We start from the raw sequence: 26850 nt of genomic DNA, 5'->3' as shown, positions 1-26850 counted from the left end.
TGCTGAAGAGGAAGATACAATACAGGAACAGTAGTTTGAGTTTCACACATGTTTTTCTGAACTCTGCATAATACATGGCATTTTCTTTAATRMAATTAATAATTTTATTTTCCTGTCTGTCTCCAGCACAGAATAACAGATAAAATTCTTCTCATCAAATGTCTGACAGTGCTGGGATGTGTCATTCTTATGTTTTTTCTCAACTCATTTGTTCCAGGCATCTACCTAGATCTTGGTAAGTTTCCTAGTTTTGTTCTAAGTAAAACGAGCAACCTCCCTGACAAAAAAATAGTCATATCTTCTGAGTCTGGGTCTTTTGAGAAAACCATTTTTCATATGTTTGTGTTATTACAATTCCACCAGGTTAAGCAGCAATTTCTCTGGGAAGAGAACAGGTTTTAAAAATGCAGTCACGTCCCAGTTACCCCAGGAGGAATAACAGAGAGTGCTCATGACTTCATTTTCTGGACTTTCCAATACTAATGAGCTGGCTAAACATTACCGAATGAGCAAATTTGACCTTGGCATCATTTGCACTGTTTTGAGTGAATGACCAAGATGCATTAGAGAGATCAGAAAATAATCACTCAGTGGAAGAACAAAGAAGCAGTTTGGCATTAAAAGTATAGAGAGCTCTTTGTATAATTTACAGTCTCCATTACTTTATCACCATAATAATACATTTCCCAAAATAAAAACTAGAGGAAATTGTATATGGGTGAAATGRAAGTAGCTATATGCATGCTTTCTATATATAGACATATGTGTGGAGGTTTTTATAGACRTATACCTGCATGAGAACAAGCTCTRCATATCCTGAAAACAGAACCAAATCAAATCTCACATTTAACTGAAGGACAGTCATAAAACCTACYTGTGCTTTGACCAATAAAAAAAATGAATTTTTTTTGGCTGCTGTGCTCTTCAAAATGATGGAATTTCAGATACATGTTTTTTTTCATGCAATATGAATTTACACACTATGTACTTCTATCTCAGTGACTGAAAGATGGAGCAATCTTGAAGAGGAATAGCTTGTAATGAATAACTCAATAATCATATTCACAGATATTACACCAGCATTTATTTTTGCTGTGCGAAATATAGAGCCAGTAATAGTTCCACAGTGGTAATCAGCTTGTAAGCAAGACCTTCCATATCTGCTCCTGACAGACTATTTGCCATGGAAATGGGCAATTTCATCCCATTAAGATTATTATCTCTTAAGAAGTTTGAAGGTATACTGACTTATAATAACAGCAAAAGTGCTATATTAATAAGGTGTGGGAAAATGCAGAAGCTGAAAATATGTGAAGGTTTTTGAAGTCACAGTGGCTGAGAACATAAGAAAGGCATYCACATTGACAATTTTAAAAGTACACTTGAACCCTTGATTTTCTGTCTCAGATAGAGAAGTGTCACTGAACCATGCAGGACTTCTTGAATTAAGCCAAACATCTCTAAATGTTTTTGAAAAGCCAGACAGCCATTAAAGACTAAATAACACTGGTTGTGTGTGCTCCTGGTAAGATATTTTTTCAAAACTGCAAAGCAGTTGGAGTCACTGCTAGAAGAACCACAGACTAACTATTGATCTTTTTTTTTTTTGTCCTGCTTTATGCCAGTAAAATAAATGAAAGCAAATGGAATGTTTGGCAGTGTAGATTTCTGTTATTTAGTAGCTGAATAACAACCTTGAAAGTAAATAAAAGCTGTATGTGTTCTGTATAATTTCTCCTTGTTCTGCATTCATGGCAAACCTGTCAGATTAATGAATAAATGTTACTAAAGCATCCACATAATTTCTACTAAAAATTAATGCAACCTTTAAACGTCTACAGGTTTAAACGTTTACAGGTTCCATTAATTTACAGGTTCTCATTTTAGTTTCCTGAATTCCACTATCTTGATGAAAGCTGTCACTGATTTATCATTACTGAAGTAGGGCTGCTTTGAGGCTCCATGGATTTTAGTCATCCAAAGCATGGAAAAGTATTTTCTGATATACACTACATCTTGTACTCTGTTGGCTTGGGTAAATTTGTTCAATATGTTTTTCTCATAAAAATGAAAGTAAATTGCCATTCAGTGTTTAATTTTCTACCAGAATAATGATTTATACAAAGGCAGAAATGTTGGAAATCTAATAACTTTAAATTGCATTTGGTAGAGAGAATTAGAAAGATTTTAAAATACTTTATCAGTCCTTGATACAATTTTTGCKTTATGAACTTGGAATCATTAATATTATTTGAAGGTACTGACATTTTAATTGAAATAACAAAATTTGCATATTTAGCTGCCTTTTAAAATGGAGAGCTCTATTCAGTTTTCTTGTGCCAGTTCATTAATTTATTTAGTGTAATTCTATGAAATATCTATGTTAATCGAATATTAGTACTGAGCCTTTAAAAAACAGATACTGAAAACTGTAAGACTCCTACAGTACTTTAAATTTTGGCCCCATGAGGTTTTATTTTATTGATAAACCACTGATAAAACACCTGAGAAAAGATGACAAAGGATGARAGTAAAGCCCCTTTGAGGATTGTACCTGGCTCCTATTTTGACTTTATCTTTTAGCCGGGCATGTATAGAGCTTTGAACAATATTGATGTGTCCCAAAAGAGACAAAAGAATTAAAAAGTAATATAAGGTAAGATTTAGTTGAAATTTTAATCTAGATTTTTTGAAGGGAGGATGTTCAAAGTGATGAGGTCAGAAAGAATAACCAAAATCAATTTACAGCCTAATCCCTTCTGCTTCTGTGGGGAAGGTGCTTTCTCTTTGGTTTGGTTTTAGTCAGGTCAATGAGCTGCTGAGCTGCTGTGAACTTTGTGCAGTTCCTTCTAGTACCCATGAAGAGGGCCCCGTCATCTGTGGCCCTACTTTTGTCTACCCCTCTCAGTGCCTGCAGACACCCTCACTTTTGCCCCTTTCCACCTCTGGACACCTCTTTCCCAGGGCCAGGATCACTGGTTTCTGAGACTAGGGAATGTCCTCTCCTCTTTTGAAAGGTTACATCAAACTCTGTTGGTCTCATATTCAAGGAACAAGGTGAAAACCCAAAGTAGAGATATTTCCTATTTCAGAGAGGAGGTACTGTCTCAATTTTGGCTGCAGACTGCTGGAAACTGGGATTGTATGCCAGGAGGAATACAGTTGTGGCTTTGCCTTATTCATATATTCCTGCCTTATTGCCACCATTTTTCCTGTTGGAGATACAACTCTTACTCAGGTGAACCTATGATATTACCATCCATGGCTTTCCTCATATTCCCTTGATGAATTATTAAGGGGTCTGGGGCAGATTTTTTTATTCACTGAATTCTTCCATAATTAAATACTGCCATTTGCTTGCTTGAGGGAGCTGTCTTGGATTTTTGTTTTGCTTGTACAGAGGGGTTGTGTCTTACTGCTGCTGTCTGAGCCCATTCTGGTATTTTTGGTGCCATGAAAGTCTGTGATCCCTCAGACATCACTGTTTAAGCTAATTACCTCCATCTGCCCTCAAAATAATCTCTGGGGGTGTCAATAATCAGAGGAGGTGGTCAACCCCTATGAYTCAGCCTGATTTCAGCTTTGGTATGATTAACCAAAGCTGTGTTAGCAAACCCCACAAATTTAGCAACTTATAAAATAATGATGGTTTTATTCTTTCAAATAACTAATGTGATCACTATGACCTTTATGGGTAGTAGGACAAGTTGTATGATGAGCATTCCATTCACTCTTGTCAAGCAAACATCCTAGGTCTAAATTTTCCACATCATTCTTACAGTAAAGCTAAAATCCCACAATATTTACAAACAAATCTTGTTTGATGAGACTTTGCTTGTGTAGTGAAACCTAAATTTTCTTGCAAAAATTTCTCTTGTCCTTTATATTGATGTAGTTTAACTTTCTGACTGTGGACTTAGTCTGCAAATTCTGCTGCAGCTACTCTTGAGGATCTGAAGCTCTCTTTTTGCAGTTTCTGGTAACTAATTATATCTTGCATCATTGAAACATTTTAAAACTGTGACTAAAATAGTGGAGAAGCAGGAAAATAACTGTTTTCATTTAATTTAAACTGACTTCTGTTTGTTTGGAAGGCCATGTTGTGCAGACTTATTTTTATTTTATTGCCAGAGCATCAAAGGAGAAATAAGTTCACTTCCGGTAGATACTAAAGACACTTGTTGTATTGTCACTCCTTTGAATACCAGTTTCCATATTTACTGACTCATTTCCATAATTTACAGAAAAAAAATGATATTCACATGAGAAATAAAATAGCTTAATGGGAAAGGCCTCAGTAGAACAATCGCCTTCCCCAATTATGTCTAGAGAGAATATTATGCAAATTRTACAAAAAAAATTGTCTTAACTGGAGGGAGGAGTCACATCTCAAATTCAGGGAAATGGATGGGATTTAAAGCTTCTTGTCTTGCTTTTGATTTTCATCCTGTGTTTGATTTTCATATGTTTAAGTGGACATGCTCAATTTTTTGTTTACACTGTAATTTGCATAGATGAACTACTAGTTATGATAGAGCTGCAACTGAGTGGCACTTACCTAGTAGCTTGCTTAGTGAGGGAGAGAGGGTTGCAAGATCCTAGAGAACGTAACAAACTTGCTTCCATTTATTATTTCATCACAGAATGTGTGAAGTTTCATACCAATATTTACTTAGAGGCAATGATGCCTGTTCTCCATTACTGCAGTCTACTAAAATTTTAACAACTAACTTAATCTACATTATTTTCTATTTAACATTTTAATTAGGAACTCTCTGCAGGAATGATTCTTCGCTAATGACTTTGAGACAGATCTGTAGGATCAGTACGTGTGTATGTAAAAGCTTGCATGAGTTGCAGTGCTGTAACCAATGGCAGAAATCTTTAACTTAGGGATCTTTGACTAAATTATGTGATGTTATAAACTAAAAATCTTCAGTATTGCACAAGTGAAATAAATGTGGTCCATGTAGTTTTGTTCTGAAGATGCATCCTAGGAAGCTGCTCAAGAAGAACTCTTTTGAACTTCCCCCAGTCATCACCCCAGCTTTTATTTGTGCTCTGGGGCAGACTCTGTGCGTTTGAACTTGTGCTGAGGGGATCCTTTAGAAAGTGCTTTTAAACCTGAGCCTCTCCCCTGCAGCTCTTTGAGAGATATCCTGCTTCACTGTGCACAGCAGAACTCCTAAAATCCAAAAGATTTATATATCCTCATAGAGGAACACAGAGCTGGGAAAGATGTGAACAGATCCTGTAAGCATGAGAGGGGTGTTAATGTCARAACCTCTTAATTTTATACTTTAAAATTTTATTCTGGAATGTTTTTCTCATCTCTTATCAGTGATAAATAGATTGAACCATGTTATGCCACTATTCTGTGTGACAGGAGTTGTTTAAATATGACATTTATCTACAGAAAATAAAACTATATTTGCAGAAACATACAAAATTGACTTAAAAATTTAAGTGTTTGATCCATGGAGAGGAAGAAAAAAAAGGAAGYGTTTGTATTTTCGCAGTGTTTGGTTTCAGGTTAATTTGTGCAATAGTTAAAATGAAAGGTTCCTTATGGAGCTGCTTAGTGTTGCTAAGACGTTGTTTGATAAAATATCTGACAAAAATCATAGACCAGTTTAATAAGSTGATGTGTAATTTTTTAATGCTTAAGAAAACAAAAAATCCTGGTGATGCARGCAGCTATTAAGATATGAAAACTGGTGAAAGAGCTAGATTTAAGAAAGCACAGGCTAGATGCCAAGAATGACATTAAGTTTAGCACATCTTCTATTTCACTTCCTATGTCACTATGTCCTCATTGTGAAAAGTGCACATTTGGTCTTTAATTTGTCACTGAAGCTAACATTTTTCTAGGAATTATCTAGGGACTGTGAAATTAATCAGTTTTAGCTGATGAAAGCTTATAGATATTGACTCCTAAGTAATGGCTCAAATAATACTTTATTGTCAACTGCTTTTAGAGCTGTCACTGACTATTTTGTCCCTATTTTTTTTTCTGTTGTAATTTAAATTTTATTTCATTATTTTAGAAAGTCCAATGTTTGGAATTTCCAACCTGACTTGATAAATTAGGCAACCAGATGCAGAACTTGGGAAGCAACATTTGTGGACCTTTTCTGTATGGCTAAAAATACCAGCTTGAATAATCTGTAGTTGCCTGGAAACTCCTCATATTTCAGTAAAGTAAATGGCTTTGGTATCCAAAATATTTGGGTTAGGGATACCTTCCCTTTATATGGCAGTAGGATGCTGCTTTCAAAAGTATCCATGATTTTCTTAAGCTTGTGGTATTGTGGGTTAAAAGAGGGGAACATCCCCTATATCTGGAGCTGAGAGTTTATTGTCAGTCTAATTAAAAGTTGTATCAATGCAACCAAAGCAAGCAGTTTTTGCTATTCATCTTATGATAATACTAACAGAGTCTAAATTATCTAATTAGTACAAAGCAAAACTCATTAACAATATGCAGTATAAACTGTTGTAAAAGATCAATGAACCAAACAATGAACGATTCAAAGAACTTTCACCATCCTCTCCCCTCAAAAAACCAAACTAACAACACCCCCCCCCACCCCCTCCCCCCATCCATTCAAAACCCAACTGCACAATCCCAGTATTTCCTCCTTTTTTTCCTGATGTTAGGGTGCATTTTAAAGTTCCACTTGGTTCTAAGGCTCACACGTTTACCCTGGGAGGAGTCACAGCATATTGTTGGTAAATTGAGGGTTTTGCTGGGATGAGAGGAGAGAGCATGATAGGGGTGTCTTCCTCCTCTTTGCCAGGATGTGAATGCTGTTGGTGTTGATGGTTTCTTACTTCCTGTGCTGAGCCCCCTTTAGCCCATTTTTATATATTTTCTGAAACTTTACGCTTTACTTTTTCAATTTTGGTTTTCAGCTCTACATTATACCTGATTTTATCATACAATGTATGTTGTATGCGTGTTGTACATATATGCATATATGTGCTTTTTTCTTGTGCTTTTTGTTACCCCTAAGGTAGATTTTGACCATCTCATAGGTTTGCTCTATTATCTGTCCACTGTTGAGTTACTGATGAACTTAGACTTCTTTTTACAATCTTATGCATTTCTTTTAGCTGCAGTTACTCATGGGCTCTTGGCCTGTGGCAATTTCTTTCTTCTCTTGCTGTTTTTTATTAGTGCTCTACCCATGTAACACTGCTCTCCATGACTAAACAAGTTTCTTTAGTTGTTGATCTGACAAAGGTAAAAAAAGCAATGAGTTGTAGCATCTGACAAGAACATCCAGTCCAATGTAGTAAGACATTATAAGGTTAGAGCCAAAGTTTTAAGCAGTCCTCTTTGAAAATCTTCAGGCCATTCTGGAGACTCTTCCACATCCCTGCAGTTGTGTTTGCTGGGGCTGCTCTGCTGCCCTTTTTCCCCAGGTGTCATCAGCTACAATTGCCAGTGCCTCATTTAGTCCTCTTAACCTCCCTGCCTGTGCTTCATCCATTTACTCTGTGATCTGTCGTGGCATGAGGTGCTGTTGGTTTAAGTGGCCTCGTACTTTTACACTGAGGTGAAGAAGAGCTCTGCATGGGASTGACCTGCGGCCTCTGATGTGTAGCATAGAGACTTGATTCCACCATGAAAATAAAAACTGCTATTTCAAAATGAGAATAGACATAACTGTGTGTGAGAGACTTCGTACATCTTTGATTCACAGTCTTATTAAAAAAATCCTAGTACAGTGTAAATGAACATGAGTTAGAAATAAATGTGACAATTTGTAATAATGAGAATGTTGGAACGGAACTAAATTAACGAAGTCAGCATTGACTTGGACTCAGAAAGTCTGGTCCAGATGCTAATTATTCATCCTTGTTAGCATAACACTTTACTCCTGAAAATACAAGAGATCTGCTTTCCATGATCCTTGCAGTCTTAATTTATTTCAGGATAGTTTTCAAAAAAATTCTGCCTTGAAATTGCATGGTTGTCTTTACAAACATATAATTATGCATGTACAATATCCCCTATCCAGGCAGCTGCCTATACACTTGATGAGAAAAAAAACAAGAACCAGTAACAGTTGTATCTGCTAGTGCAGTCTTTGATCTTTATTGMTCACTTTTAGAGAAGCTGACCTTTCCTTTGTCTTTTTATTTGCAGCTAATCAAATTAGTTTTTACTCACAAGAGTCAATAAGGATATGGCAATAGAGTGTGTTTGTTTGCAGTGACCTTTACTGAGATAGCCTCATAATTTTTCAGACTTACAGATTTTGCAATACAGACAGCTGTATATCTGTCAGCTCATCTCTGCAGATGGAGTGCCCAGCTATAGCAATCTCTAACCAGGCTTTCTTTCTCACMGTGTTTTGAATGCCATCCCATCTCATCTATGAAATTGTGTTTGGAGACTTAATGATGTTGGGTATTGACATTACAATAATATGGTGAATATGATGTCACATTCTGAGTTCATGCTATTACAGCGATTCAACAAAGTCCAGCACCTCCTTTCCCAATGCAGGTTTGCTGATCTGGGATTACAGAACAGTCAGTTCTTTATCTCCCCTTTTTATGCGACACTTCTGGTTTTTATTGCTGTAATCTTGTATCTGCACAGATGCCTGCTTCTTTTGCCTTGTGTCAGGTTATAGTTTTCCCCATTTCTTTTTCATATTTTTTAATTCCTGTTGTGTTGTACCAAGTATTTTTTAGTGTGGTGCAAGTCTGGGACTGTCACCATCATCGCCCTGTCCCCTATGAATTTGTCTTAAACTGTGGTGCTAAAAATAGCACAGAACAAAAAATCATTTATATGAAGCTAAGCTCGTGAAGAGAGACTGCTCAAAAGACCAGCAAGTTGCTTTGTGAGAAAGTAACTTTATACTAAAAACAGAAGAAGGATATTAAAGTTAAAAGAGGACATATCAGTGGACAGCACGTACAACTGAGAAACATTCAGCAAGATTTCAGAATGTATATTTTCAGGAATGCCCAATAAAATGAAACAAAATTGAATATACTAAAATAAAGAACATTTTCATGCACATTCAGAACTTCTGATAAAGATATTCTGTGAGTAGGGCAAGCACTACTGGAAGTATGTCTTTGATTTAACTTTCTCACCCCAATGAGAGGATAATAAAATATATACTTTCCATAACATTACAATTACACCATTGTATATGAAGGACTGGTATACAACCTTAGGCTACATTTTGAGGGGTTGTGGAGCTAATTAGATGTCTTCTGACTAAGCTGTTGGGACACAGTTATGGACTTTAATCATATATTTAATACCATGCTGTGTGAATAATTATTTAAAGCTAAGCACCAAATATATTTTAGCTGGTAAGCCTGTAATGGACATTATGGGCTTAAAAGGTTTTTGCAGTTCACAAAAAGTTGCTGTGGCCTTTGTGAAAAATAAAGAATTTTAAAGAGCACAGGAAATGAAAATAATTCTTAGGGAAAAAACGTATTAAAAACCAGTGTGTTCCTCCCATTGTTTGCAGGTAAGAGTACTGTATTTTCATCTGGCGGAAGCTGGTCTAGGTGACTTTAAAAACACCCCTCTACTTAMTTCTCATCCACTGTGTGTGACCCTGAATATTTTTTTGCCTGAATCATCTTTGCTGCTGTTAACACCTCCTTCTTACTCTTGTCCTGCCCACTACTGCTCCTACAAACAAGTTTCTCTCTGCCCTTTGAGAAAGCCTGGTATTTACCCAAAGACTTGTCAGGACCTTTTTAATAATTTTATCTTTGAACTAAATATCCTGGATTGTTTACCATTTTCCTCAAAAGTCAGCTGTTCAGGGTGTTTGTCCTTCCTTCTCTGCCGCAGATTTCCTGGTGGGTATGCATCTCACGGTATGTACTCTCAGGGTTCACCAGGGATGAGGAGAGCAGAGGTTGCTTCACAGAATTTACTACTTAGAGCCCTGGTTCCCTGTTTCAGTGGGCCATGAGATTTAGTTGTGACACACTGTGTTTCTCAGGTCTTTTCTGTGGGATTATTTGGCATTCAGTTGTTTCCCATCCTGGATTTCTACAGTTTTATATCTTCCTACCTTAATGTACCATCTTGCACTGTCTTGAGCAGCACCTTGTTTCACCCAGGCGAGCACTGAGATCATGTAATGTTATCCTGACTTTGGTTTTCAGTTCAAATGTCTCAAGTGTCATTTCAGTTTTCAGAAAAGGGACATTTTTGTGTACAGTCTTCATAAATCCATTGCCCCAAATTCTGTGCATGTAAAGTGAACACACAGCATCCACATTTTCATTTTCTTCAGARCAAGCTTGTTATGCTTTCTAGCTGGTAGTTGGTTGGACAAAATTGCTTACAAATTTTTCATAACAAGCATTTGAAAGGCTTACAAATTACACAGTAATTTTTTTCTACAGTTTCTTTCTCTTTCTCCTGTCTACCTCCAAATTCTAGACTTCTCTTTGATTCTATTAGATTGTTTTATATTTTCATGTTCTTCTGCTTGATTATTTTAAAATACGTTTTTTGAGGGGTTTTTTTTGTTTGTTTTTTTTAAGTAGGATGGCAATTGAGTTCTGCTTATGAGCTAAACATTATTCCAAAGGTGGTTTTCCCTGTTGAGTATGAGAAAAGCAAAGCACTCAAGCTATCTCTACTGTACTTTTTTTTCTGGCACTAGGCAGAGGACATGGAAGCTTTTTCTTATGAAGAATGCATTATAAATTTGCAATATGCATTTTATAATAAACTTGCATTTTTTTCCCTAAAATAAATAGAAGCTGTCACCCTCTTCAACAGGTAGAAATGGAATTTAGATTAAGTTTCTCTCCAAGTTCYATTTCTGGGCATCAACTGTTTTGAAACAGAGGCACTAAAAGACAATAAAGGAAGTGGTCTGTGGAACTGTAAATGGGCTTTGCTTTCACTAGAGTAATGAGAAGCTATTTYAAAAATTATTTCTATTTCTTTTCCTCATGGGTCTCCTTTATGGTCCAGGAAGTCAGAAAAAAMCCCAGTGAAGCCAGTCTTTAATATATCCTAGTACTTTCAATTTTTCATAGGCAAYAAAAAATGSCAGGAGAYTCTCCTCCTCTTCTCTCCCTCTCYTTCTCCCTCTCCTACTCTCCTCTCACTTCGTGTGTGCAGACTGACATAAGCTCTGTGCAGTCAGGACTGGCAGCTGATGTGTTGGAATTCCCTCTGGAGAGCTGTATTTGCTGAAGCACGGCAGGGTGACACCTCCCTTGCCTGTCTGTATTCTCAGGGAATAATTTTGTGAGGCCAGGCACTGTTCCCTCATGCAAAGCTGAATGMTTGAAGTTAATGTGTGCTGATAACACTCATGGTGCTAGAACTAGAAAGTGCCTGGCTCCATTCACTTCTTCTGCAATTCTGTAGTATTTCATTACCTTTAGTGATTGTTATCTCCACATAGCATATTCAAGTTGATTTGTTTTCATTGGAGACAGAAGCATAGAAATAATATGATATTTTCATGGATTGTTCCAGAAGTAATGTGAAATTCTTTAATTCTTCATTTTGTTGTACTTGTATACAAAATGTATGTGAGAAAATGTAGTGTAGAAATGTAGTGCCACTTAGGTTTTTATAAAATAACAGTTAAATTCTGCTACTCAGCTTCAAATCAGCACATGCTTACTTCTCCTTGCAGTATTCTAACAGGAATTGCCATAATCTTTATTTATTTAGGATGGAGTTGGGCCCGCTGTTCTTCAATGGGATTCAGAAAACAGCCAAGACAACAGTCAGAAGAAAATTAGGCAGYGTATTTCCGTATCCCCTTCCTTTATGTTCAGAGCAAATTAATTTAAGTTTCATGAACAGATTTGCTTTGTTTTATAAGACAGGAAATCAACTTTGCTATTGAAAAGTCATGTTAGATGGAACTGGCAGTTCTCACTTTGCTCTGCTGCTCTGGAAACTCTGGGAGTTTTAAGATAAATGAACCAGAGGGATCAAACAGGTCTAACAAGCATTGCAACTGTGCAGAGRGAAAGTGAGCCTTGCTCGGACAGGAGATTTGCTAATTATGTTTTCTGGCTGATTGTGCATCTGATTTACATTTTTTCTCAATCAGTTACCTACATATGTGTATTAAAACATTTCAGGATGTGCAGAAGGATCATATCTGAAGAGATCCTCTTTTGCTSTAAGTCCTTCTTCTGTTCTAAGGAGAATTTCCTTTCCTGTTTATCTCCTAGAGCAGGAAGCCACTGAGTCTTCAAGGTCCAGAGGATGCAGCCAGCGTTTTGGGAGCTGCAAAATCCTAATACCTAAAGGTTTCTCTGTAATTCAAACCCATTGATTAGTGGGGTAACCCAACTCTGTCTTCTTTGCCTTTTTTTTCCTTTTATGTTTTATTTTAATTTGAAAGCAGAAACTATGCATCCTGTGGATTCTGCAAACCTTCGTGTTACAGTCAGAGAAAAATATGGCAAAAATCTTTGAAAATCACAATACTGTAACTTACATGTTGGTAGCACATAATAAGTCTGTGAAGTGTCAAACATTGYTCTCTCTTTCTCTCCTGCAGGCTGGATTGCCATGTTGGGAGCCCTTTGGCTGCTAGTGCTAGCAGACATCCATGATTTTGAGATGATATTGAACAGAGTTGAGTGGGCAACCCTCCTTTTCTTTGCAGCACTGTTTGTTCTCATGGAGGTAAGGTTCTCTGATTCTAAAGCCTGAAGAATTGCAAATGATTTAAAATGTGAATTATGTTCCGGAAAGAGGCCTCCTGCTGGTTCAATCCCACTGGAATATTGTTGATCAAGTATAGTTATGGCAACAGARGAATTGAAGAGCAGGAAAGTTAGTTGTACCTCTTTGTTATTTAAATTTTCATTATAAACATGGTCTCAGTCTGTCTCCTTCTGCTGTGTTTGCTGTATGTATCTGACACAACCATTTTTATGTAATTTGAATTTCAGTTTCTCCATTTGTTGTTGGTCTATGTGTGCAGATATTTTATATGTATTTATGTGTTTGTTTACAATTATTTATACAAATGATAGGAAAATAATAGAACAAGATTAAACCAGAGTTGAAAAATGTTTCTAGTGCTGTCTGCTACATGCTGGCTACCAAATGGCCTAAGATATCTCATGGGAGTGTGACTTGAAAGGAAAATAACACTGAATTTCAGTTTGCAATGCTAATTTGAAAGATACTCAGCTCTTGAAATGCCTGGATATCTTGCTGTGTARTTTCTGTGTGTTTGTCTGCTTGACTGCAGTCCATCCATGTTTGTATCCCTTTTATTTTCTATTTGATACTTTTGTATARCTTGAGAGGATTTATTTTACCCCAAATATTTGGGTATTTTTTGTATGGATACTCACATTAACTTGTTAATTAGGCTTCTAGAACACTGACTGTTTTTCAGTTGKTAATTGTTGGGATTAAATGATGTCATACTGTCATAGAAACATGACTGACAAAACCCAAGTGACCACTGACACTGCCATGGCTAGTGAATTGTCTGTGTGAGAAGCCTGGGAAAAGCCTGTGATAGCAAATTTCCTCACATAGCCTCTTTCTTCCCCTCTCCCCTCCAAATAACTGCAAAGATCCCAATAATTTGAAAATTGAATCTATTAAAAAAATCACCAGCAGTAAAGATAGCAACATTTGAAGCAAATAGAAACAAGAACAAATCCAACTAACTCTAATTAATGCCAAAGTGGAAGTCAGAATCTGGTAACCTCYGAGAAGATGAGTGGAAACTCTGATTATCATTATGAAATTTTCTGTGAGCTACTGAGTCTAAAATTCATCAAGAAATGTTGATTTGTTTTATGCTCATTAGTACAGGCAATTTTTAGTTCTTAGTTATTATCAGGCTCTATACAACCTTGCATTTTCTAGCTCTTATAGGGAATCCATGTTGAAGCCGTGATWGTTTTGTCTACTGCTGCTGTAACAGTTTATTAGTTGTATTCCCTGATGTATTTATTGTTTGAACTTGGATGGAGTGGCTGTGATTTGAGTGCTGTGTGACTGCACAATAACACAGTAAAATACACAGGAAGTTATTTGCCATTTACTGCCAGACTTTCGATACAACTATTATGATTCACTGAACTTCATTTTTATGGTTTCTCAGGTCACCAGTGAATAGTTTGCTAATGAAAGAATATTTTTCCTGGCTCACTAGAATGACAGCAATTTCAGGTCATGAAAGAAACTTGTCCAGATAATCAAGAAAAAAAAGAGATACATTAAATTCTTCCCCACAATGAATGAGAAAATGTTCTATGTATATCATCACTTCTAATTGTTATCAGAATCTATTGGATTAGTTGGTGACAGTCCCTGCCAAGGCATTTTTTCTTTCCTTTAAGTTACTCATGTCAAAAAGAAACAGGTCAAAACAAAGATATATGTTGAAGTATAAGAAATCTTTCCATGGTCTAGGAAATCCAGCAATTGTCAGCTCATATTGCTCACCCTTGGTGATCCTTCAGCTTGGATAGTTCTCAGTCTGAAGCTGTTTCCTACTGCTATAAATGTTCTCTTTCCTATTACAAGGCACATTTAAAAACCTGTGTGGGACTTACGCTGCAAGTCATTTTGGAAAATGTGATYTGAGTTCCTGAATCACAGGGGAACTCTTGGAGTTTCTGCCTTTGGGGGCTCATCAGTCCAGTCTGGTGCATCTTTTGCAATGAAACRCTTGGAAGTCCTCTGGACGTCTCTTGTTTTCTGTTGTGTCCTCTGGGTAATTAATCTTTACAACTGTCTTTTTAGTCTTTATCCACAAGTGGCTGTTACATTATATAAAAATCTTTTTTCTTCTTCTGTCTATGTAAAATAAGTCCCTATGCCTCTTGGGATTACAGTTCTTTGTTCACTTTTATAGTAGAAATTGRCATTTTGCCCTAATTCCTTCTGGCAGAGTTTATTTACAACATCCATCATGACATACTATCCACAAGACTGATTAATGAAAATTTTTATGCACAAATTAGACTTTGTTTTAAAATGGCACATGATTTTTTTCTGCAGTACAGCTCCGTTGTGAACTACCACACAGGAACCAGTATCCCCGAAGACACCARTTAGTGTGATAATACTCCTCTTAGAAGACACAGGAATATCCAGGAGACCCACTGTGCAGTTTATGTGCAGGGGAGGACAGTGGCAGGGTACTCATTGCTGACTTACACTGAGGACATTGGCCTGGAGATCACAGAGACATCCTAAAATTGTTTGTGTGATTAATATTGTCACTAGCTCTAATGAGATGGGCTACCTGCAGACTCTCTTGCAGGAGTGATGTGTGTGTCCTGCACATCTCTTTTCTTGAYTTCTAGAATGGATTTTGAGTGTTACTGAAAAGTAATAAGTACTGTTAGTAGATAATTAATAAGGCAGCAATATTAATTGAGTGTAAATATGGGCTCTAATTGATGACAATATCTGTTTAAAAGTTTATTTTAGAGTGTGAACACAAAACAATTATACAAAAAGTATTGCTGTTCATTAAGGGTATTGCTTTTTCATAAATTTTAAAAGTCACTATCGTAATCTTTGAGTTGATAAAGCAGAACTACTTAGAAAGAAAATGGTAACTTACAATCACCAACAAGAATTAATTTCTTAGGAAATTTTCCCCTGGGAAGCTAAAGTAATGAAAAAAGTTCTTTTTTTTTTTAACTGTAAATGATATATGCATGTATTTAAAAGTTTTGCTGCTTGTTTTCTGCATGCTGTGTCTTTAATTGTAGAGAAATCTTTTCTTGTTCAATGTGTTGTTAAAGAAAAAAAAAAGTGGGCCAAATTTACTATGTGGTGATACCCAAACCACTGTAATTCAGCTGATGTCCAATTGACCTGCCAGTCCAGGAATTCCCAGTCTGAATGAAAGCACCTTAGTCACTCTGACAAGACAGTGTCCTGCACCACAGCACTGGATGCCTATTAAGATCTTTGTCTGTRTCTGTCATGGAATTTGACAGCATGAGAGTTGAATGCTTTTTTTCCTTTTTTTATTTTGTCTGACTGCCGGGTGTAGGAAGCTGTGTTGTGTGAATACTGACTCCTGCAGCTCTRTGAGGGAATGGAGTGAGGTATTGCAGCTCACTGATTCCTTTACTTGWCAGAAAAAAATTAAAGGAACTCAACCAGCATGGTCTAGGCTAAACCAAAAATAAGTGAGGACTGAGCACTCTGATCCAGGCTGTTCTGGGGTACAGTCCTTACCGGGCTCACCTCCTTAGTTCAGGTGCCTAACCTGGGCATTGGAGTTCTGGATTTCCTGTCTTTCAGGTGCTGCTGCCTCTGGGCTAATTTCCATTCACCCAAGGTCCCTGTCCTGGCTTTAGCAGATGGGTACTGGATTTGATGGTTTTTGTTGTAGGTTTTTGGGTTTTTAATGTGTCTTTTTTAATGCTTTCTTGTTTTTTCTTCTTCTGAGACTGAGCACAAGATGCCTGATTTCATCCAGCCTTTGAAACACATGATATACTTCTATCTGTATTGTGGTTTGGGGAAGTTGGTTTGAAATTAGTTTTGTTCAGGTATTCAGAAGACATGTATCCACTGAATAATGTCATCTTTAAATTTCAGCCATTCTCTGATCCTGTGTCCCATGCTCTTAAGCAATCCCACAAGTCATTTCAGTACAAGCAACTCACTTCTGTAAACAGAGCCACCAATTTCTGTTGTGTCTTTTCTTGCTTCCAGTTACAGAGCTGCTGTACAAGCTACATGAATTGAATATCAACATTTTGTAAATGGGAAAAAWTTTTGCATTTTCTGACATCCAGTGAAAAAAATGTAATTATATCATGCACTTTACCACTTGATATCAATGTATTTTTTTTTCAGGCTTTGGCTCATCTGCATTTAATAGACTATATAGGAGAGCAGACAGCTTTGTTAATAAAGGTATGTTAAAATATTTATAATTTTTAAAAGGTAAGAAAAGTAGTTTTACTCCAGTAGTACAATAAATAGTCTTTTATTTAAAATTTTATGTTAATGATTGCATTCCTGCATCAGCAATATCAAGAAAGCAGGTCCCACTTTGGCATAGATGATATTTAATATATATAGCTGTCCACAGCCAGAATAAACATAGCCTTAAATGCAATAGAGAAGCCTTTTCTGTAGTCTAAAACCTCAAAAAATGCAAAGGTGAAAAAAGTATAAACAGTTAAAKGTCAAAATTCACAGTTGCACAGTGTATTTCTTGTGTGAAATCTGAGTATTAGAAATATCAATTTTTGTAGTTCTGTTTGCTCAAGTTTTCTTGGAAGAAGAGCTGTGACTGTGTTACTAAATGTTGGACTGTTTTATCTAAGATGCCTTTCCTACTTCAGAGCCTAAAGGAATAATAAATGTCGATAAATTAAAACTGTGAAGAGCATGCAATTATTCCATAGGGGGCACAAAGAGCAATGCTGATCTCAAAGTTATAATCTTCTCTCTCTCAATTCCAGGTGGTTCCTGAGGATCAGCGCTTGGCAGTGGCCATCATTTTAGTGCTCTGGGTGTCTGCTTTGGCCTCCTCCGTGATTGACAACATCCCCTTCACAGCTACAATGGTAAGGTCTGTGCAGTGCTGCACATCCTCCTCCAGGTGCTGKCAGGGGAGCTGAGCTTACTGATTACAATTTGCTGTTTGGATACTTTTTTCTTATCTCTGCTGTGCTGTGGCTTACTTTATCCTTTGAGATTAAATAAGTATTAGAAACTAACTCATATTGTTAAGGTATCTAGCTGGCCATTGCTGCCAGCAGCCTGAAGTAGCTGAGGGACCAGAGACACAGTTTTGGCTGCATTTTTGCACTTTCCCTTCTTACGTCCACATACGCAGTCAAAAAATTAAATTGTCTTTTTGAAGGAAACTGTCACTATCCATCATCCATCCAGTACTATATGTTCTTCCTCCATGTGCTGTGTAGTTACACTAATGCTTTTTTTAACACCCAAACATTTTATTGACACCTTACTTATGTAATTAGTTTGAAAAACACCAAATTATGTTAAGCATAACAAATGCTTGTCAGCAGCTGAGCTTTAATATCAGAAAAGCGTCAAATTATAACAAATTAGGGCATGCTCAGATAGGTTTCTTCAATCAAGTTCTCTGTTTAAAGTGAGATAATTCATTCATCATACTGCAGTAATGTTTCTGTGTTACAGCTCTTTCTTATCTAAGTATATTTTTTCTTCACCTTTTTTCATCCATTATTGGATGGTCATGTTCACTCTTAACCTGTGCCAAGGTTTAAGACACTTCTTACAGGGCATAAAAAAATTGGGCAGATATACAACTACTCCATAAATATATATCAATATGGTATTTTGCATTGATTACCATGGTTTTTCCTGTGGAATTATATTGATTTAACAACAACAGACTGCAAGCAATAGGCATGAAAGGAAAGATTGGTTCAGGATGAGTTGCCTCCCAGCAAATGTTTGAGGACTATTAAGCAGCAATGCAGAAATCTTCGCTTAGAAGATTTTTGCCTCATATCCAACTAGTCTATAAAGTTGGCTTGGAGCAATACCAAACAGCACCTATGTGCATATCAGCCAAAGGAGGATATTTTGGAAAAYAGGACTGAAATGCAAGAATCCTTTGGGATGCCTGAAGACCATTTCTTTTGTATCTTTGAGGATGGCAAATACAGGTGGACCAGAAGGGATCCTTGTCAACATTTTAAACTATTTCAAATTTATATTTTTCTCATTCTGTTTTGCGATGGACATAAGAGGCTGCTACGATGTTTTCATTGTTTTAATAGGCAGAAAGAAGAGACAGGAGGAAATATGAGGGCATATTCTCACCTATGTAAAAGCAGTCATTAGCTGAGGTGTTACGATGCTAATATGCTATTTGGCAAACTAGAGTTGAGATTCATCTAGTTCACTGAATAAGCTTGCACTTTTGTCCTTGTCATTCTGCGTTAGAAAGTACTTACAGAACATTCCTAAGTAACTAAGTCCCATGATCTTTAAACTTCCATTTAATTTTTTTTTTGTCACTTTGTTCCTGCTCTTAAAACAAGCAGTATTTTGTTTTGGAAGGCTATTTTTCAGTATATGTGCAAAAGTTATGAACTTATGAGGAGGAGTATTAAATATATTGAACCCAGCTCTTTTGCAGAATGACTTTTCACTGATCAGGGACTTCCACATATGAACTTGATTTGACATTCCCTAGTGAAAAAGGAGTATGGGGCATTGCTGTGACATAGCCATGAATGATCCCGTCCTATCCTAGGAAAAGGTCACCTTTCACAAATGAGCCTGCACTCAAAATAATGAGAGACAGGTGTACTGAATCCCTCCAGGTCTCTATAAATCTCCTTCGGGGTGAACAAATGTCATGACAATGGGTCAATCTCTCTTGTGTTTTTGTTAGTCATAGCTTTGATGKACCAGGTGCTGGGTAGGGATGCGGAATCTGTCAAGTTTCTTGAGTTTTTTGAATCCAGAAATACAAAAAATCTGTGCAGTTTCATAGATATCAGCTGTGTGCTCTGACTGAGAAATGTTTGGAGGATGGCATCACAAACCTCTGCCTATAGTGGCTCTGCCACTGACCAGGGGCAGTTAAAGGAAACAGATGTCATGGGGTAACATCTTGATGGACTTGTGTGTGAATTCCTTAAATACCATGCAGAGATGATGAAAGGTCTGGTGGCACCACCCAGTCAAGGACACCAATGGTGTCTTTTCTGCATTAGAGAGACAAGCATGCCATGTTTTTTGTCCTGTATTCCAGGGATGAGGCAATCTTCCCAGTCCCAGTCGTTCTGGTTTTGAGGCCCCGGCTGACTGGTGAATATCTACTACAATGACAARGGCATCTGGAAAGTTGTACTGTTTTTCCTTCAGGAGTGGGAAGGTTCAAGGAGACGGGCATCACTTCGTTCATGAAATGTCCCCAACACTGCCTGTGTGTTGCTGTATAAGGTCTTCCATTCATCCCCTAAAACACTATGTGAGACAGTCATCTCATCCAGACTTGGAGCAGGGAGAGGGGATGGGCTGCATAATCAGTGYAGTAACTGAGAAATGGAGTGAGGTGGACAGTCATCATATCAATGGTTTTGAGCAGTCTTCAGCAACAGCATCATGGAGAACACCTCTCTCACTAAAACATTCTGAAATTACAAAAATCAGAACAGTGTGTTATGTGAATTGCTTTACCCCAAAAATATCTTGTCAGTGCAACACCGTTGTTGGTGAAATCCTTCTCTGTCCTAGACAAGGGTAAATTTAGCGTAACCCACAATCAAAAATGTCAGCATCATATGTAATTCACRTACAGAAGTTGCTAAACTGAAATCTCTGCAAAGAGGGCAGAACACAGCAAGAATTTTTTGCTACAGAGGATGCTTCACAAAGATAATTGCCTATAAGAAATGGTGGCATGAGTTTCTGACTGCACTTAGTTCATTGTAGGTTGATTRCTTTTATTGTTTCTGTCTTGCCAAAATTCTGTTTGTTAAATTAAAGTTAAATTAAAGCATTGGAACTGCATGGAGACAAAACAGTCTTTGGAATATCTTCTAATTGCTTTTCTCAAATAACTCATCCTATATGCAAAGATCATGAACTGACCCAAARCAAGATGATGGGATTGCAAATTGCCCAATGAACATGAACAGTAATCCCAGGAACTTTCCCTTCCCTTTAAATTGAAAAGTGAAGATGCAGCTCCCTAATTAAATAGATGTCTATATGAGCGTATTTCTTTGCATAAGCATGCCTGGCAACTGTGATAGCTATCTGCAAGTGATAGGAAAATCAATCATTTCACCAAGTAAAAGATGTGCTWTAAAAGAGTATTGTAGAATTATACAATAGACTATTTCACTTGGAAGTGACCTACAACAATACAATCATCCAGTGCAACCGCCTGCACAAATTGCAGGTGATGAAAAGTTAAATACTATTATTAAAGGCATTGTCCATGTGACTCTTGAATATTGACAAGCTTGGGGCACTKGCCACCTCTCTTGGAAAACTTTTCCAATGTATGGCCACTCTCTCAGTAAAGAAATGCTTCCTGTTACCCAGTTTGAACYTGCCCTGATGCAKCTCTGAGCCATTCCCCTGTATTCTGTCATTGTATCCCAGGAGAGGAGCTCAGCACATCCATCTCTACTTCCCCTCCTCAGAAAGTTGTAGAGAGCAAAGAAACCACCCCCTCAGCCCCCTTCTCTCCAAACTAGACCAACCCAAAGTCCTCAGCTGCTCCTCACAGTACATGCCTTCCAGACCTGTCACTTGCTTTGCTGTTGTCCTCTGGMCATGCTCAAGGACTTTCATGTAATYCCTCAAGAGAGTCAACAGCACCTTCCTCCCAGTTTAGCATTATCAGGAAACTTGCTAATGGCACAATCAACTCCTGCTTTCAGAATGTTGGGAAGTATTTTGAACAGAACTGGCCCTAGAACCATGAGGAGCATCGCCGGTGCCRTCACCACTCAGCTGTAGCCCCATTCAGTGCAACCCTTTGGGCTCTGCCCTTCAGCCCAGCACTTCATCCAGTGCTCTGTGAACCTGCTCATCCCACAGCTGGACAGCTTGTCCATGCTGTGAAGAGCAGTATCAAAAGCCTCCCTAGAATCCAGAAAATCTACATTCACTGCCTTCTCTTCATCCACAATGAGGGTAACTTCATCACAAAAGGATATCAAATCAGTGAAAMAGGACTTTCCCAATGTGGCTCCCCTGTTGGCTGTGCCTCATGGTTCTGTTGCTCTTTAAATGMCTTTCAGTAGTCCCAGTAGAAGCTTCTTCACATTTTTCYAGGATCTGAGGTTAAACTGACAGGTCTGTAATTCTCTGGGTCTTTCTTCATGCCTGTTCTGCAAACTGGAATAACTTTGGCAAGATATTGGCCAGCAGGGACTTTCCCGGGTTCCCAAGACCTTTGGCAGATGATCTGGAAAGGTTCTGCCATAACATCTGCTGTCTTCTTCAGTACGCTTGGATGACTCCCATCATGCTCCCTGGATTCTTGACGATTCAGTTGTTACAACTGGGCCTTTTACAGTTTCAGTGTCCAAGATTTTGAGTTTGAGAAATACTTTGCAGGACTGTGAACTCTGTGAATGTATGTAAAAGGCTGTGTTGCCAGYTGGAAATCTAATATGTATAGATACACCTAGGAGTTGCTTAAAAAACACCCAGATAATGCTCTGTCATGAAAAGTTCATAAACCAGGAGCTTAGCTATTATGCTGCTCACATTTTAATTTTTGAATGGCAAATTTTTTTCATGTTTCATATCCAGCTTTCTAATACTGATGAATTTATTGATGCTCTATGTGTCATTCTATTAAACCTCTGATGTTTCTCTTCATTTTTCAACAGGCTAAACTCTCAATGACATTCTTTGACAGGCAGACTTCGTAATATTCAAGGCCTGGACTTTTCTAGTATTGTCATTTGAGTAGCCATGAATTTCTGCCCTTAGAATTTTAGGTGATGTGATTTTATTAACAGTATGCTCTTTAGTTTAATTGACGTGTTTTATCACCTGTATATGCTGAAACCATCTGTTTATATTTTTTTTTTATTACTGGAAGCAGAAATACAGCCACAGTAAATCCTCATTTTAGCTGAGTTTAAATACTATTTCSTCAATACAGAGCAACAAACAATTTTTGTGAACCATCTGGCTAACAAGGTGACTTAGTCTTTGACTGGTTTTAGCAAGTTAATAATTTTCGGCCCACTATTGTCTCTAAAACTAACATATGCTTTCCTCTTGCAGTGCTGAATGTTTTGCATGTATCTCATGTTCTTAATGCCAGCTTTATTTTTGAAATTTCCTTGGCTTCTGTCCTTCTAGAGTTTCTCTRATGTCCTGCATTTCACTGCTTGTTAGAAGTGTAAGACTTGGCTGTAGCTTTCTGCAGAGTCAGAGCTATCATCAACAGTTTGGGAAGCTACAAAGAGTTTGTTTTCTATTAATGCATATTCTCTGCAGTTTTTACTGAAGACATCGTTACCACTTGCATTTCTTAGCGAAGTGTGAATTGTCAAGTCCCATGGTGTGGAGCACCAATGAATCCCTAAAATAACAGTGTGAATTGCTGTTTCATTGACATTTTGCACATAGAGACAAAATGTACAATATCAAAGGAACATGGAAGGGTTTGGGTTGGAAGAACCTTAAAGGCCATTCAGTTCCAGACCTCCTGCCATGGGAAGGGAGAGGCTTCTTGAATACCCACAGGGCTCTGCTTTCTGAAAGCTCTCACTGCTGGGTGTCAAAAGGGCAYTATTTGCTCTGCACTTGAGAGCTGTCTAGCAACAGCTTTAGGACTGACCTCAACAGCAAGAAATGCTGAAACACAATATTTTTAATAAATATAACATAATTTTGGATTGTATATCATGTTCTCCTGTGACAGTTTGAGAGAAATAAAATTTGTGTCAAGAAATGACATCTTTCTTTACTGTTTCATGAAAAAAAAAGAGAAGATGTTGAACATGCTGAGCCTTCCTTAGGCKTTAAAATAGAAATAGACATATTCAGGCAATGTAAAATTCAAAAATAATTGTTTAGACATTAGCTTATCTAGGTTACTCAATTAGAAGATTTAAGAGGGATGAGTAGCACCACTGGTGGGAGGAATGGGGAAAGGGTTGTAATTCTTCATAACGCCTTTATATTGCTCCATACCAAAAGAACACACACAGTCAATAAAGGTGAGCATCACTCAGCTATCAAAGTGAAAACATTTTTCAGGAAGCAGCTGTTCCAGCTCTGAGATCATACCCCTTGAGGGTGACCTGTGAAATAAATTAAAATGAAAAATTGGAGGATTAAAAGTCATAACTCTATTCAGTACTGGAACTCCTAGACTCTGAGAAAGCATACATTTTAAGACAGTTATTTTCTCAAATCTCTTCCTGCTCCATGCCTTGCTGTTCCACATTTGCTTATTCTTTCTCTTTCSTTTTTGGTCCCATAAACCTCTGTACACCTCTGTTTTTTACTCTGTAAAAAACAGGAAAATAACATTGTCACCTCTCCCCTTCCTAATGAGTTTCTCTCTACAAGTTGCGATTGATTACACCATTCTTTCAAACCGAGCAGGTACAGTATTGTGTTGAACTCAAACCAGTTTTTCTGAACTAAGGTGAAATTTTTTAGTTTTGAAGAATATCACTGGCTGAGAACTGGTGTTAGATCAGGTTGTAAAGCCTACCTGCTGTATTTTTAGGCTCTATACAAATTGCCTAATGAAGTCTATTATGCCCTCCTACAAATCTTATTTCACTTTTCAGGGTTTTTAAAAAAATATTTTATTCGCTAAAGCAATTACATGAAATTCATAAAACTACCTGTTCTGGTTTTGGCTGGCATAGAATTAATTTTCACATTAATAGCTGCTACAGTACTGTGCTTTGGAATCACTGTAAGAATAACCTTGATAACRCACTGATGTTTTGGTTGTTGCTAAGTAGTGGTTGTCCCCAGTCAAGGACTGTTCAGCTTCCCATGCCCTGCCAGGGAACAGGAGAACAAGGAACTGGAGAGTGGATGAGGGGCATAGCCAGGACAGGTGGCCCAAACTGGCCAAAGAATGTCACACTCAATATATGAACTGTGGGGAGTTTGTCTAGCTGCCACCAATTGCTTCTGGGGGATGGGCTGGGCAGCAGTTAGCAGGTAGTGAGCAATTGTGTATCACTTATTTATCTTCAATTTTATTCCTTTCTCTGTGTCTTGTTTTCATTAATATTATCATAATCTTATTTACTATGATGCTAATTATTAATTATTGTTATAATATTTTATTTTGTTTCAATCATTAAACTGTTTTTATCTCAACCCAGGAGGTTTAATGTTTTTTCCTGATTCTCCTCTCTGCTTAGGGGAGATGTGGGGGAGTATGAGATGGGARMTGCATGGTGCTTAGTTGCTGGCTGGCATTAAACCATTTGCAAATATTTCCTAGTGAACTAAATCCACATTCTCTGGTAAATATAATGTTGAAACAAGAAGTAAAATAACTCTGATCTGCTTATGAATCAGAAGCCTGCCAAATGGAGCTTTCTCAATTTTCCCCTAATAGATCCGATACATTTGATTACAAAAAATATTTGAAGTTTTTTGGTTACTGATTCATGATCTACTGCTATYTTCACTGTGAAGGTCTGGGCATCTTTTACTGTAATCTCCAAGAAGAAGAGGAGATACATGTCTGTCCTTGAGTTTTCAAGAATTGATTTATTGTCACTGTATATATAGATCCTGTAGATCTAGAAGGATCTAATTGAAGGCACTCAAAACCTTAAGACAGCCTCAGTTTTGTTAGCAGTGCTTTTGTCAGGCTTGGCCTACTGTCAATAACTCTTCCTCAGCTATGGGACTAGTGGGGAAAGCTGAGTATAGATCAAGTATATGATGCAAAGATACTAATGAGGAAAAACAACATCAAGAACAAAAACATTTCCTCCTCCTTCTCCCCCCACCTTGTTACTCTTTGGACTTACTGGTGGTTTAAGTTGTTTCCTTTAATGAACTTTACTTATATTGTGCTGATGGTTGGATAATGTCTTCTGATTCTCTTTTCTTCTTGAACCATAGATTCCTGTACTTCTCAATCTGAGTAAAGATCCAGATGTTAACTTGCCTATGAAWCCATTAATCTTCTCATTGGCCATGGGTGCATGCCTTGGAGGTAAGAGTTTATGTGAGAAAGCTGACATAAGGTAATGGCTGTGCAATTATGGGATGCGTAAACTGGCACAATAGGTTCAATCATTTTACTGTGCAAGGCATATGGAGGGTCTGATTCAGCTCCTTTGACTTCAAAGCGCTCCTGTATAAGGATCCCAGTCATGCTGCTGGTACAATAGGATTTTTGCAGTCTGTGTTKGAAGTCTGTTTCTGCATAATCTACAGACATACAAAGAAACAGTCCAGATGGTGCGTATAGGGTTCTGATCTTTTGTCAGAGAGAAGACAAAGATACATTTGGCTTTCAGAACAGAAAGCCATCATTGCTCATTGAAAAGATGCAGAAAATATATAATAGCTGAGATCTGAATGCTTGATTCAAAATCTGCTGGAGTCACTGGAAGGTTTTCTGGCTGGCTTACAGAAATTTTTTGAGTATCCATTTGCTGACCTAGTTGTCACTTCTCATGCTAAGGAAAATCCTTTTGAAGCCTTTGGGGAACATACCTCTAATAATAAATCTAACAGCCATTCTTTTAGAGCCCATCTTGGTGTTCACTGGGATTTTGTATGTCGTCAGTACATTAACACAAATCAAGAAGATGTTTTTATAACTGTTTTTAATTTTTTTWAAATAAAAAGGTAGCATGTATATACTGTAGGGCCTGCATTTTCTCTCTGTTTGCTATAAGGGTGAAAGAAAGTAGCAATCCAACAGCTTTTAAATTGACACTTACAAGGATTTCTTTTGCATTTTGCAAATGGCTTATGAAGATGTTACAATACAACATTTGCAAGTGGCAAGTGCACTAAATGCCATTAAAATGTACAAGTTTTAATGAAATAAAAGCTAGTATAATTTTTTGCTACTTAGAATTTTAATGCCACTTATGTTGTATTGGCTGTGTGTTAATCACTAAATATTTAGGTAGTTAAATGATATAAAGTTAAAATAATTAGCATGTTGTTTCACCATATATCCACCCTTTCTTCCCCTCCATGCYCCTCCAAATAGTTTCCTTGATTCTACAGGAATTAAAACTAAAACCAGTTTTGTGTGCAATGAAAGTTCAGTTTTGTTTATTTAGCTAAGTGATTGCTAGTATGAATGACCCTAATACCTAACAATTATTATAATGATGTAATTTACAGATTGAATTTTAAGAGCAAGT

General features: G+C 37.3%; 1 protein-coding gene across 2 annotated transcripts in view; it reads left to right on the top strand.

Annotated features, from left to right (window-relative positions):
• The window catches only part of OCA2 (OCA2 melanosomal transmembrane protein), a 181446-nt gene that overhangs the window by 111610 nt on the left and 42986 nt on the right, over nucleotides 1-26850 (top strand). For both annotated transcript variants that reach the window (XM_057368091.1, XM_057368092.1), the window contains exons 19-23: nucleotides 127-235; nucleotides 12543-12670; nucleotides 16841-16900; nucleotides 17455-17559; nucleotides 25586-25679. In XM_057368091.1, the coding sequence (XP_057224074.1) occupies nucleotides 127-235; nucleotides 12543-12670; nucleotides 16841-16900; nucleotides 17455-17559; nucleotides 25586-25679 (496 nt within the window). The remainder of the gene's footprint in view (nucleotides 1-126; nucleotides 236-12542; nucleotides 12671-16840; nucleotides 16901-17454; nucleotides 17560-25585; nucleotides 25680-26850) is intronic.

Source organism: Malurus melanocephalus, unplaced genomic scaffold (genome assembly GCF_030028575.1).
Source record: "Malurus melanocephalus ecotype Western Australia unplaced genomic scaffold, MMel_1.1 scaffold_88, whole genome shotgun sequence".
Classification (NCBI taxonomy): domain Eukaryota; kingdom Metazoa; phylum Chordata; class Aves; order Passeriformes; family Maluridae; genus Malurus; species Malurus melanocephalus.
This window is presented reverse-complemented; position numbering and strand designations above follow the sequence as displayed.